The sequence below is a fragment of the Pteropus medius genome, unplaced genomic scaffold (genome assembly GCF_902729225.1).
Source record: "Pteropus medius unplaced genomic scaffold, Ma_sr-lr_union100, whole genome shotgun sequence".
Lineage (NCBI taxonomy): Eukaryota > Metazoa > Chordata > Mammalia > Chiroptera > Pteropodidae > Pteropus > Pteropus medius.
In genome coordinates, this window is record NW_024349797.1 from 16,682,018 (window position 1) to 16,695,927 (window position 13,910).

Genomic DNA, 13,910 nt, shown 5'->3' on the forward strand with positions numbered 1-13,910 from the left:
TCTCCTGGGTGCGTCCTTTCCACGTATACCCATCTCGCAAGTCCCTACAGCAACTTGTGAATCGGGCGTGACTACTTCTCATTTTGTAGAAGAGGAAACTGAGGCTCAGAAAGGTTAGGTAACATGCCCCTGGCCTCGGCAGGAATTCAAGCCCAGGTCGGCTGCCTGCGAGAAGTGCTGGTACGTGCCGCATCGGGCATGGGCGTGGGAGGGCATTGGTTGGTCAGTTGTGCGGCCAGCCTGCCGAGCAGGGCCTCAGGCTTCTTATGTGCCCATTTCATTCTCTGAAATGTCACTTTCGCCCCATTTTCCTCTGCCTTAGGGAAGAAGCCAACACCCCCAACATGCACTATCTTTTCTTCCCCTCTCTCCCCGCTGAGGACGGGGCTGTGTTTCCCACAGTGTGTCATCTGGGGTACACGAGGTGGGATTTTTAGGTGAAAAGGTTTTTTTTTAATTGTAAGTCGATAATTTTATCAATTTAATAGTGTGATAAACATTTCCTTTTGAAAACTAATTTATTTTAGGGAAAAATGTCTTTAAGGGACAATACTAAGCAATAAGAGTATAGATGTCTCGTATCAGAAAGAAAGTCTGTGAATGGTCACAGTTTGGGGAAACACTGGGCGGTTGAATGGAAATTACCAGGCCCCATGCATTCCCCACAAGCGGCTTGAGTTCTGCCCCCTGGGCACGTCTTCTCTGACCCTTTCAACTAGCAGTGGCGCTGGTCGGTGTTCCAACTAGCCGGGGGTGGGGTGGATAAGGAGGCCCCGATTTGCAGCCTTCACCAGTTTCTGTGGTGTGAATACTCGCCCCACGGCCAATTTCAGGCAATCGACGAGAACTAACGGTTGGCTCGTTGGCTCCTGTGAGCCGGTATGGGCCCGCTCTAGTACATCTCTGCTTCCGGCCCACGCCCGTCTCTCTCCTCTGTGACCACCATGGGTTCAGCTCACATGCCCTTTCATTATGTCATAAGTGTGAGTGTGTGTGTGTGTGTGTGTGTGTGCGCGCGCGCGCCCACACGCGTGCTTACATGTGCATCTTCCCTCCCACGAGACCGCTCCCTGAGAACGTAAGCTTCTCCCATCTCACTGGAAGTACCCACGCATGGTAAGCGCTCGGTAAAGGCTAGCTATGATTATTGGTGCTATTTGTATTAGTGTAGGTATCCCCTGCATGCTTGCTAATTGCCTGAGATGTTATCTTTGCATCCCTACCAGAAATATCCCCTCGTCCAGACTCATACCTGGCACTTTGAATGGAATTCCTATAGACGGGACATTTGGAGTAGTGAGCTCCTCCTGCTGTGTGACCTTGGGCAAGTCACTCAACTTCTCTGTGTCTTAGCATCCTCATTTGATAACAGTATCTACCTAGCAGATTTGTGAAAAGGATCACTAAAAGCAGAGCTGTTAAAAGGATTAAATCAGTTCGTAATGGAAAGTGCTGGTACGTGTCCACTGTTATCATGTTGCGCTAGGCATGCACTGCAGCTTGCTAACTGCTCGGTCCTTTTTCTTTTGTCCCCAAAGGTGCTCTCCTCTCTGAACTGGGCCTTTCTCCCCCTGCGGGTGGGACATGTGGAGCCCCCCAGTGTGGGTCGGGTGGTGGTGACAGGGCCTGGGCTGACCTGTAGTTGCCCTTTTTGGAGGCGACGTGCAGCGGGAGCATGCCGTCCTTGTTGGCCTTGTTGGCGTCGGCACCCTGAGACAGCAGGAACTCCACCACCAGCTCATGCTCATTCTTGCAGGCCTCGTAGAGGGCCGACGCGCTGTCGCTGGCCTGCGTGTTGATGTCAGCGCCTGGCGAAGAGGAGGCGGATCGGTGAGCAATCGGGGCGGTCACTGTCCCTGACGTGACCTCCGTGTCGGACGGTGCCAACCACCGTGACACGCTGGGTTATTTAACAACGACCTTTAAAAGTTAGGGTTACGCCCAAAGCTGCCACGATGATCTGGCATTTACTGAGCACTCACTATGTGCTGGGCGCTGTGCTTTGCATGTGCCCTCTCTTTGGAAAACCGGTGTGATCAGTTTTGCTCGTACCTCTGTGTTACAGACAAGGACATCGAAGCACAGAAAATCCGTGCAACTTGCCGCAGGCCACCCAGCTCATAAGTGAAGAGCCTGAACTCGAACTCGAATGGTCTGATGGCAGAGGCCATGCTCGTAACCCTAACTCCACGCAACAGGATTCAGGCCCTGCACTGAAGAAGGCCCTCGCAGCAGCCCTAATAAAGAAGAACCCTAATGACTTTACTAATTGGGATTGGTACTTCTTTTCCTTCCATTTCCAGGAATGAGAGGGGAATGACTTCCTGTCTCCTCTGAAGAAAACGCCACATCTTGCAGATGGGCGAAGGAATCAAGCCTGGTGACAGCTTCCCTTCAGCCTGATCTCCTGTGCCTGCTCCATCTCCTAGTGGTGATGGAGAGCACTGATGTGCACTCGGGTTTCTCCACAAAAAGAGATTACAGCCTGCTGGCCAGTCCCTCCTTCTTCTGGAAGGAAATAGAACTGAGCCAGCAGTGGAATGTCAGCAGGGGCTGACATCAAAAGTGTTTGCTATCCACAGCTCCTCTCTCGCTGGGAAGTCTGCTTATCTCAGGCTTTCTGGTAATTTTTAGTTTCTGATAACTGATTTCTGGTCTAGTGAAACAAACACTGGCTTTTGTGACAGGAAAGGACCAGTTGAAGTTTCTGTCTCATGGCTTACAACCTCCATGGCCTCAGGCAGTTGTTAAGGAGTCTCATTTTCTTACCCGTCGACCAGGAATAATAGCATCTATCAGTTGGGGTCACTGTGAGAAGTAATAAATAAATATCTGCTGTACATTGTATGTTTGTGTCCCACCCAAAATGCATATGTTGAAACCTACCCCCCAGTGTGATGGTGTGAGGAGGCGGGGCTTTGGGAGGTGATTAAGCCCTGAGGGTAAAGCCCTCATGAACACGATTTCTGTCCTTATAAAAGGGACCCCAGGGAGTCTCTCACTTTTCTAACATGCGAGGACATCGTGAGAAGACTGTAGTCTGTGAACCAGCAAGTGGGACCTCACCAGACACTGAATCTGCCGGCACCTTGATCTTGGACCTCCAGCCTCCAGAACTGTGAGAAATATGCTCCCGTGGTCTATGGGTCACCCGGTCTATGGTGTTGTTACAGCAGCCGGATGGACTAAGACGATCCCCCTGCACGGTGCCTGGCCTAGAGCAGGTGCTCAGCACATGGCAGTTCTCCAGGAGGAGGGGGCCTGAGCACAGGGGCTGGCACTGCTCTCTGCCCCCGAGGGAGAGTCAGCCAGCAGCTCTGACACCAAGTGCTCGCGAAGTCAGGTGCCCTGGAAGCCTGGACGCCTGGACCCCGCCAGCAAAGCCACCTGCTCAGACAAGGAAAATATTTGGATTTGTGGGTGGACACAGCCCTGACTCAGTGTTGGCAGGAGAGCTGGGCAGAGGTTCGGGGTTAGCCGGTCCCTGCCCATTGAGCACCCTGCCCATCGCCCAGCCTCCTTGCCTGGGCTCCCAGGGCCCTGCCTGTGCCCCTTTGTTCTCAAGCTGCTCCATCCAGTTTCGTCCCTGGCTTCACGGAAGTGCCTTGGGTCTGTTTCCCTAACCGCTCAGGCACATGCTAAGTGGCCACTTCTCTGAGCCAGGTCCCACGGTGGCCATTCTGGAAGCCTGGGTGGTGTGGCAAAGTAGGAAGAAAGTGCAGTTTGGGGTCAGATGGAAGCTCTGACTGTGACCGGTCATTTAATCTCTGGGCCTCAGTCTCCTCATCTACAGAATGGAACGAAGACACTAACTACCTCATGTGGCTATGGAGAAAACCCCGCTGGCCTGGTCTGTGTTCGTGCTTCACGCAGGGTCTGGCACACAGATGGTCCTCGACAAATGATTCCAACTCTGCCCCAGGGGCTGGCTTACCTCCGGCCTCTCTGCTGTCACTTCTCATGGAGAGAGGGGAAAAAAATTAAAGGTGTTCTTGCGGGAGATCAGAAAATAATGCTCTTGACCCAAAAGAATGTCTGCCACTGACTCAGGGTTTTCTGCTATGGGACATCATAATGCAGACCATATTATTTTATTTTGTTCCTTTAAGTGAACAAAGAGTTTTCACAGGCAAAGAGTGGAATCAACGACTTGGGTTCAAATTCCAGCTCTGCCACTAATTTGCCGTGTGACTTTGAACGAATCATTTTCCCATCCCAGTCCTTGGTGTCAGCACCCACAGAGGAAGAGGTGATCTAGAAGTTGTCTGAGGTTCCTCCTGGCCCTGATATGTGACACGGTGGGAAAGGATGTCAGGAGACGGAGACTCACTCTACCGCTAATTTGCTGTGTGAAAATAGAGACCTCGGTTCCCCTTTGGGGGCCTCAGATTCCTCATTTGCAAAACAAGGATGTAGAGAATGCAAATATGCGGCACATGTGCCACTCTCCTCCGAATCTGTGCCCAATGCAGGCCCCACTCGTGGCTCCCAACACATGTCCCGCTGAACCTGGTCCCAGCCTCAGAATGCTCAACACAGCACTGCAAGATACTATCGCTCGATCGGAGTATGTCCACGAGATGACACCTAAACATGTCATGAGATGACACCTTGCCTTCCTTTAGAGTTGATCTCTGAGATCCTTCCTGGATGTATGCCCTTCGGGGACTCCATGACGCAGGGACCCTTAGCACTCACCATGTTTGGCCAGGAACCTCAGTGCCTCCAGCTGCCCACTCTGGGCAGCTACGAACAAGGGGGTGATGCCATATGCATTCTTGGCCTCCACCTTGGCACCTCCGCTCACCAGGACCTCCATGACCTCCAAGTCATTGCGGGAAACAGACTCATGCAGAGCCGTCCAGCCTCGGTTGCAGCGATGGTTGGTGTCTGCGTTGTACTGCACCAGAATGCGCACGGCCTCCACGTTCTTGCGTTCACAAGCTGCGCCCAGGGAGAAGCAAGGTGGTCAGCAGGGCCCCTGGCAGGACCTGATCGGCCAAGACTTCATTCATTTGTGCACTCATGCGCTCATCAGCCATCCACTCAACAAATATCCACTGGGGATGCACTCAGGTTCAGAATTACACCTGAGATATACAGAATTACACCTGAGATATACAACTAAAAGTAGTAGTAATACTAAACTCGCAATAATATTTGATGACATGTGTATGGCCCTGGTTATGTGCCAGGCAATCCATTCGAAGCACTTTATATAATTAACTAGTTTAATTCTCTCAACTACCCTTAAAAGATGTATTGTTATTATCCCCTTTCACAGATGAGGAAGATGAGGCACAGAGCGGTTAATTGACTTGCCCAAGGTCACACAGATAGTAAATAGCAGACCTGGGATTCAAACCCAGGCCATGGGGTCTGGAGTTTCTGTTCTCTGGGATGTTCCAGGGTGCCCCAAACTCGTCTCTCTGCTTCAGTCTTTCCCATTGCCAAGGTCAGAAGAGAAGGAGGAGGAGGACAGAGTCATGTTCCTGCTCAAAACCCCTCCTCGAAGGCTACTCACTTAATTTGGGGTAAAATTTATCTTCTGAGTACAACTTGTCAAGTCTTTCTCAACCTGCCCAAACCTCCCCCTTATGCCTCATCTCTCTCTAGACCCTAAATGTACTTTTGACTCTGGCCAGAGTTATCACCAGGTAGGCTGGGCACTTGTCCAAATTAACCACCCCTGGAAGCTTCTCTGAGTCAGTCAGCGGGGTAGCAAGAAGAAGGGGGTGCTGCTCGTGTAATGTTTCAAACAGGACCCCAGGTAAAGCTCCCCACCTCTCAACGCCTTGGTTTCCTCGCCTGTAAAGCAGAGATAAGGCTGTGGGAGTACCGAGTGAGGCAGTGCATGGAAGGTTCTAGCACAGCGCTTGGCTCATGTTGGAGCTCAGGCAGGACCAGAGTCCGAGGTTCAAGTATGAATAGCTCAGCATCCTGGGGGCTGTCTCTGGGACAGCTGAAGACCCAGGTGATGGCTGTGGTGGCCGGACACATGTGAGTCCTGGGAGACACTTCTGCCTCAGGTCTGCAGTGGACTTGGTTACCAGCTGGCTACCCAGTTTCTGCTGCCTACGGAATGTTCCAGGTGCTAGATGCTAGACACATGGGAAATTGGGGATTTCTGTAGTTCTTCAAAGTATAAAAGCCCTCATTTTTGCAAGACCCAAGGCCGATCGCTTGAGCGCATATGCATGAACTAGATGCTCCGTGATGTAGTAGTTCAGAGCGAGGTACTGGCATCCCACGCCTTGGGTTTAAGTCCCAGGTCGGCCCCCCGCTGTGTGGTCCCAGGTGCCTCATTTCAGGTCTCTGCACCTTAGGTCCTCATCTGTAAAATGGGGATTCTAGCAGTGCCTACTTCACATATAGATGGATACGAGGGTGAATAAATGGAGAGTGCCTGGCATTGAGAAAGCACTCAATAACTGCCAGCTGTGACGATTATTCACATTTTGACTCTCGGCACTTGCTAGGGTAGCCAACGTCTTTGGATGATATATTGAGTCAGCCAGGAATTTTGAGTTTTATTAAACACTGCAGAGGTACAAATTCTCTCATATCTCTTTGCCTTCGCCTATGCTGTTCCCCTGCCTGTCCAGCCAGTAAATCTATCCTGTTCAGGCTCAGCTCAGGCCACCCCTTCCCCTATGTCGGGTCCCCTTCCCCGTGCTCCCAGATGCCTTGAATCAAGCGCTTCATTGCTCTTAGCTGGCTGTTGTCTATGAGTCGATGCCCACCGGACGGGGCGAGCACTCAGGCATGGACGGTATCTTTTCGTGTCTGAGCCCTCAGTGCTCCACAGTATGCTCATCCCAAGAGGACTTGGGAGACGTTGACTGAATATGTGTACTAATCAATGATTCGGCTACCTAAGTGATACATAGAGTGAGGCTGTCCCTTCAAAGTAGACTCCCCGCGGGCACGATTATGCACCTCAGGAGCGATGCCCTCAGTTGCCTTCCTAGTTTCTGGACCCTTCCTCTGGGAAGCCCACCAAGGGGGCTCACCTTTGTAGAGTGGTGTCTCTCGAGACTTGTTGGAGATGTCAGGCTCAGCCCCAGCCTGGAGCAGGGATTGGAGGCAGTCCAAGTGTCCCCTGCATGTCGCCAGGTAAAGGGCTGTTTCCTCCTGCAGGGTGCGCTGGTCGATGGTTGCCGGGTATGCTGTGGGAGACAGACCAGGACACTCATGAAGGAGAAAGATACCTGTCTCCTCCCTAACACAGAAGTAGTCCTGAGTTCCTCCCAATGCCGAGGACAGACTTGTGTGGTATCTGCTCAATTTACCACCCAGACTGCCTTCATCATCTCAGCCCTGAACTTAGTAGCTTTCACAGGGCTGTTTCAGCTTCCTGATCATACTAATCCAGCTCAGGTGCCGCCGCCTCTGGGAAGCCTTCCCTGGTTGACACTCCTCCTTCTCTGAATGGCCCTGTCCTTTCCTTATACTCCCACCAGCCACCACCGGAAGCTCAGTCTCACGCAGCTGTTTCTGCCATGGAGTGCGGTGGGCTGTCTGGGGGTTCATGCTGCCTGCAGGTGTTACCCATCTATATCTGGCTTGGGGAGAAGCTGAGGCTCAGAGAGCAGGCATGGCTTGCCCAGGCTCCCACAGCTGTGGGGGACAGCCTTGGCAGGCACAGGCACAGCTGCAGTATTTTCCACACCAAATCAGCCCCTGGAACATTCTGGAATAAGCTGGCAGTGGCTCTCTCAGAAGTCGGCTCTCCCTCCTTTCTTTTCTAGGAACTGGTCTCTCCTGTCCTGAGAGGACTGGGGAGACTGGAGAGGGGGGAGGGTGTTGTTGGGGGAGGGGCGCAAGTCATTTCTCCTCTCCCGGCCCCGCTCCCCTCAGCCAGGTTGTTGTGGGGCTTCAGAAGGGAGGAGCCTTGCCCTTGCGTCCAGCTCCCACCTCCGGCTGCACCCAGAGCAGCTGCCTCACCTCGTTGCAGGGCCTTCAGGCAGCTCAGCTGGCCGTAGTAGGCCGCCTCGTGCAGAGGCAGCCAGCCCTCCTTGTTGGGCTCTGCGAGATTCCTCCCCGACTTGATCATCGCCTTCACCGCCTCTTCATCGTCTTCCTTGATGGCCTTTAGCACAGGGTCCATGGGCCTGTGAGAGAAAGGGACAGGCCACGCCTCAGGGACTAGGCAGGGCCAGGCAGCCTCTCTCCCACAGGGAAACCAGGGCCTCCTGGTGGCCAGGAGACGTGCCAGCTGGGGGATCACTGCACCCTGCTTGTCCCCTCTGATCTGGGACAGGTGCTCAACCCCCGTGCAGCCAGTGTCCTCTGCAATAAGGAGAATAATCCTTCCTAACCCACATGGGTATGCCCTGGGAACTCAGCCTTGACCTCGGCCCTGACCTTGGCCCCTCCAGCTCTCAGTTCCATCATAGGCTCCCCAGCCTGTCTGCCCGGGTCAGCTTCTCCCTGTCTCCAGTCATAAGCCCTCACATAACCGCTGGTCTTTACATGTCTTTGAACGAATATTTGACCACTCCCTGTCTCTCCTCCTGGACTCTGAGCTCCAAAAAGGCAGAGACAGTGTCTTTCTTTTACCCCAGGGCCCAGCTCAGTGACTGGTTCGTAAGAGCTGCTTAGTAAATATTTGCTGCATGAAAGAAAAGGGGAAAGAGAAAGAGAACCAAAGAAAACAATAAAGGAAGGAAGGAGGACATGAAGGATGCGAGGATGGAAAGAAGGAAAAAGGAGTAGAGAGGGCAGGCGGGAGGGACTCAGAGCCTGGAACCCCAATGACCATTCACTCCATCCCCTCTATTTCCAACAGAGACGGCTTCTTCCCTCTCCGAATTCTGCCTGTTTCTTCAGGAATTTTACTTATATCTTGTTCAAAATATGCTTTGCCACGGCCTCCCTAGAGCATCTGCGGGACATACTGGCCTATGAAGCTAAGCGTGGGGGGTCTGGACTAAGCTGTGCGGCGTTCGATCTCCCTGGGAGCACCCTAGGGCCTTTCCGAGCCTTTGACCTCCAAGCCCTGTGCTGCGTAGGGAGGCTCTGTGAGAAACGAGTTGACACACGGCAAGCCCCTTCCACAGGTGGAAACCAAGGGTCTCTTTTAGACAGAGCTCCTTAGTGGTTGAAAGAGAATTAGGGGACCCTTCTGTCTCTGCGGTTTCCAGTGGCTGCGTCTAATGTTACAGCAAGACCACTGCCACCAAGAGGATTCAGGCGTGCAGTGCCAGCCTCCAAAGGAGTGGAAACCTGAGCCCAATTTTATTTATATCTTGTTCAAAATATTCTTTGCAATGGCCTCCCTAGAGCATTTGAGGGACATACTGGCCTATGAAGGTGACAGTGATAATTGAACACCTTCCCTGAGCACAGCGCTCCAGCCCTGAGCACAGCGCTCCAGCCCTGACCGTGCACCTCTACGTCGGGGGCCTGTTTGCTCTTTGAGCAGCTCTGAGAGGAAGATACAGACCCCTCAGAGGAGGATCCTTTCCAGTGAGCATCTCTCTGGGGCCTTTCCGACTCCCCGCCTTGCTCCCGACTCTTATCCTCACCCCCAGAACTTTTAGCTGCTGAAAGACTTTAAATACTTGAAGGATTAATAAATTTGAAGCCTTCACAATCTAAAACTTTGGTATGTCAAAAAGAATTCAGGGCAAATACAAACGATAACTTCTTTGCTTGACTCTTTAAATCCACTCATTTGCTCATTCATTCATTCATTCATTCATTCATCCATGCATGCATTCACTGAGCTCCCTTCTGCCATTCTGAGAGGGTCAGTGAGGACCACGACTGCTGTGACTCCCAGATCCAGTCCTGGGGAACATTCTGCACAAATGGTCCCATTTCGCACATGGATAAGAGAGACAGGGACCGCGCGCCTGTCAGGGGCCGGGATAGGCCCTGAGGGTCTACAGGGCCAGCCTCTTTACCCTCCCACCGCTTCCTCCTGCGTGAGCGGCACTTCCTCCCGACTCTGCCTCTCCAGTTTTCAATAGCTTCACAGCACAGATGCCGGAGAAGTTACAGACCCAGCAAGGATGCCGGGTAACTGACCAGATAAGCCCTGAAGTCCCCATCAACGCCATCACTGACACTTTGATGAGTTCTTCTTATGAGAAGCCAGAGCAGCCTTCATTGGTGTCAGGAAAAGTCCCGGGGGGGTATGTGTCTTGTCTCCCTGGAAAGTCTCCTGCGGGATTCCAGCTGAAGTGGAAGGGAGGTGGGCTGGCTGTCTGTCCCTGTGGCCTTGGAGAGTGTGCAGTGTCATGAAGACACGCTCAGGACCCGCTGCCCAGCTTGGGTCTCATCCAGCTGTGGTGCAAGGACTCCGGAGTGCTCAGGCACACCCACTGATGGCTTCTCTATGAGCTCAGCCAAAGTCCCCGCCCTGGGTGTGGGGGTGGCCGCTGGGGTGTCAGGCCATCGGAGACTAAAGAGCTGGACAGGACCCTGGAGGCCACTCTGTCCTCTCCAACCTCTCTCACAGAGAAGGGAGACTCAGGGAGACACAGCGACTCATGAGCAGTCACACGGGAAGCGGCAGCAGCGCCGAGACCAGAATCTGGGTCTTCCCTCTCCACACAGTCAAAATCCCGCCCGCGGCACCAAGGAAGTGAGGGCGGCAGAGTTTGAAAAGGGTCAGGAAGGAGAGACAAAACGTCAGCCAGCTGCCTCCTCTCCTCGCTGTAACATAAATGAATGAGAAAAGGGGGGTTCCAGCGATGGAGCCCCTCTTTTGCTCCTAGCTGCTTCTGGGGTTAATATGGGAAGCAGAGAGGCAAACGGTACAGAGCTATTTCTCAAGGACACACCTAACCTAGCACCCTGGTACCAGGCAAACAGAGCCCTCCTGTAGCTCGAATTGTTTCTGGATTTTAGCACCTGACACTTAGATAAAGGCAACAAAACAAAGCAAGTGTGGCCATGGCAGGGGGCCGGGGGAACCTGAGACAAACAGAGGGGATGGCTGACTCATCATTCAGCGCTGAGCTCCTCTCAGCCTCTGCCATCCTAGGGCTGTCTCCTCAGTCTCTCGTGCTGAGTCTCCAGATTTGGAACCCCACGGGGCCACTCCAGCACACAAAGCCCATTCTGGGGTCATCGAGGGGTTAATCAAAATTGCAGCCCGGCTGGTAGTTGCTTGAAGACAGTCTGTGACCACCAAGCCCAGCTCAGCAGGAGCGGCTAGGTCCCAGGAGACACACCTGGAAGAGGTGTGCCTGGGAGGTCCCTCCAGACTGCCCCTCTCCCCTGGGGCTGTGGGCCCGCATCCCACCCCCACTCACACCCACACCCCCACCGGTTGGGAGCCTGAGCTTGGATGGTCTCTGGGTCGGGCGGGGGGTCACTTACGCAGGCTGGGAGGTCTTGTTTCGGTTGTATTTCTGCATGACCCCTTGGAACAGACCCATGGGAGCCGAGGCCGCCGGGTTCTCTGGAGGCGCTCTGGATCTGGAGGGTGCAGGGCAGGAATGAAAGAGGGAAAAATACTCTGCATATGAGAAGCGGGTCATGGCCAGAGGCAGGAACGAGGATGGAGGGAGAGCAAGGGGGAGAGACTGACAGACGGACGCAGGGCACTGAACCAAAGCAGATGGCCGGGTCCTCTCTGTGTGCTGGACACAGCTGCTGTGCCTCGGATTATTTTTGGCCCTCGGAGGAAGCCCTGGGAGATTTAAATGACCATATAAGACAACAGTGAGGTTAACCTCACCCTCGCTCCTGCGGTCCCCCCTCCCCAGCCAACCACGCAGGAGGCAGATATGAAGCAAGGTGACATTCTTCGCCCTGGAGGATGTGAGGAGTGTCAGCGGCAGGTCCTCGGATGAAAGGAGCTCAGCCTCAGGGCTGGCCAGGCCGGACCCTAACAGGGATGGACAAGAGCTTCGTAGGGGTGGGGGACAGGGGAGCAAAGCGAGAAAGCCTAGCAGGGTCTGTGCCCCCACCTCCACCTTGCTGGCTCTTCATTAGTGGGGCGTGTGTCCCAGGGTCAGCAGTAAAGAGTACAAAGGTTACAGCAAAAAGATGCTCAGAAAGGTCATCCAGGCCAGGCCCGGAGTCAGACCTCTGGGGTCCAGCTCTATGCTCTGGCACTTCCTGGCTGTGTGACCCTGGACAGGTTGAAACTCTCTGGGGTTTCGTCCCTGGAACACCCCAATCTCAGAGGGCTGATGAGGCCGGAGAGAGTGAAGGATGTAAAGTGCCTAACCAAGGGCCAGGCACAGGGGTTCTGGACACGTGTCCGCCATTAATTCCATCATTATTCTGCCTCTCTGAGCCTCAGTTTCCCCACCTCATTAGGGTCTTTTGACGATGGCAGGGGTGACAGGAGGTGTGGCGGCCACTCCGTGAATTGAGAATGGGACGTGTGGCCCACACCAGCCCTGCTTCCAACAGGTCAGGCCCTGGTGCCCTGGGCACCCCAGCGGCCCAACTGGTCTCCTGCCGCCCTCGGGGGTGGCACCTTGTGGGACTGGGGAGGACATTACTGCTGGTGGCCAGCACCCCGTGGGGCACAGAGGTGCTGGAATGGTGACCCTGAGAAGGACCACATTCTCCAGGACAGGCCAGAAGCAGCAGGCTTTGTGGGTACTCTCAGGGGGGCCAGGGCATGGGGAGGGGCAGGGGCAGAGAGAGGAGGAAGGACACCCGACTCGGCAGCGTCAGCCCATCTCGGGGGGCTCCGGGCCGGCCCCCTTCATCACCCTCATCACCCTCCTACCTTCCTTCGCTTCCTTCAACTTGTCACTACCTGCTTTCTCCTGGGCACCCACTGGTCGAGCCCCTTGGGCGGGTCATTCATTAGTCCTCATTTGTTAACCCTGGAGGTGGGCACCAGCGTCACTCCAGACACGGCTGGCGAGCGGAGCAGCCACCGGCACGGTGCTCCGTCCTCCAGGGGCCTGGTCTTCCCCGCCTCTTTGTCCTCCCTCCGGCTCCAGGGCCTCCTCACTGCCCGGCCCTGTGGCTTTGTTAGTCCTGCCCCTCTTTGTGCCTCCGTTTCCCCCTTTGCACGATGAGGAGGGAGGATCAGACCAGGGGGTTCTTCGCTGCTGTTTAGACGCGGGGCCTTTGCTGACATGAACTCGCTGTGGAAACTCAGTGTGTCAAGCAGAGCTAAGAGACCACATCCTGGGAAGGAAGTGCACAGCCCGGTCCCACCAGGGCTCCTGTCCCCTGGCCCCGAAAGCCCCCGGGTTCAGTATTAGTATCTGTGCTTGCCCTTGGCCCTGGGAAGGAGAGAGCGCTAGACAGGCTGCTCTCCCCAGCTGATCCCGGGGTCTCGGCCACCCTCAAAACTGGCCCCTGTGTGGCCTCCCATTTTTTAAATAGCACCTGAATTTTATGGCAGGTTCCTAAGCTCCAAAGCCCATGACCGTGTTCTGTTAACTGCAAAGATGTGTAGAAGACAAGCAGTGGGTTCGCCGTTCTCGCGTGTGGCTCTACTGTTCGAAGCATGCATACAGCAATAAAGTAAGAACAGACAACGCGTGACGATCCGACACGTTCGGGTCAGAAAAAACAAACCCAAACCTCTTCCCTCGCAAGGTTAGTGTTTTTAGCAAGGTAGTAAGTAAGCACTGGTGGAAATCCACACACCACCCCAAAACCAGGCCCTCTCTCTGATGGCATAATAATCATAACAGCAACAATGAGACAGCGAGGCTGGGGAGGGTGGCAGCAAGATGCTGATGTGACATCCCCTGTGATTGTGCCTCACGTCCCCCCTCCCCACCGCCAGGATGGGGGCAGGGATGCACTGCTCCCACTTTGCAGAGGAGGAAACAGACGAACTGAGTTTTATTCAACAAGAGTGTCCCAGCTCCTGCTCGGCCCGTGCCCTGGGCTAGGGCCTGGGGATGCAGAGCGATGGGGCGCTTCTTTCTGTTGATTCTCGAGATGTCTGGGGGCCAGCAAGGACACGTGAG

The 13,910-nt window shown here is 54.2% G+C and overlaps 1 protein-coding gene across 8 annotated transcripts in view; it reads right to left on the reverse strand.

Annotated features, from left to right (window-relative positions):
* Nucleotides 1-13,910, reverse strand: part of ASB2 (ankyrin repeat and SOCS box containing 2) — a 38,791-nt gene that overhangs the window by 9,365 nt on the left and 15,516 nt on the right. For 3 of the 8 annotated variants that reach the window (XM_039884089.1, XM_039884088.1, XM_039884087.1), the window contains 5 exons: nt 11,335-11,433; nt 7,948-8,114; nt 7,014-7,169; nt 4,699-4,944; nt 1,637-1,808 (listed from right to left, as the gene is read on the reverse strand). In XM_039884089.1, coding sequence (XP_039740023.1) covers nt 1,637-1,808; nt 4,699-4,944; nt 7,014-7,169; nt 7,948-8,114; nt 11,335-11,433 — 840 coding nt within the window. Of the gene's footprint in view, nt 1-1,636; nt 1,809-4,698; nt 4,945-7,013; nt 7,170-7,947; nt 8,115-10,035; nt 11,246-11,334; nt 11,434-11,695; nt 12,414-12,703; nt 12,926-13,910 lie in introns of those variants that run through there. The other 5 variants (XM_039884090.1, XM_039884091.1, XM_039884092.1 and 2 more) reach the window with 5 other exon arrangements.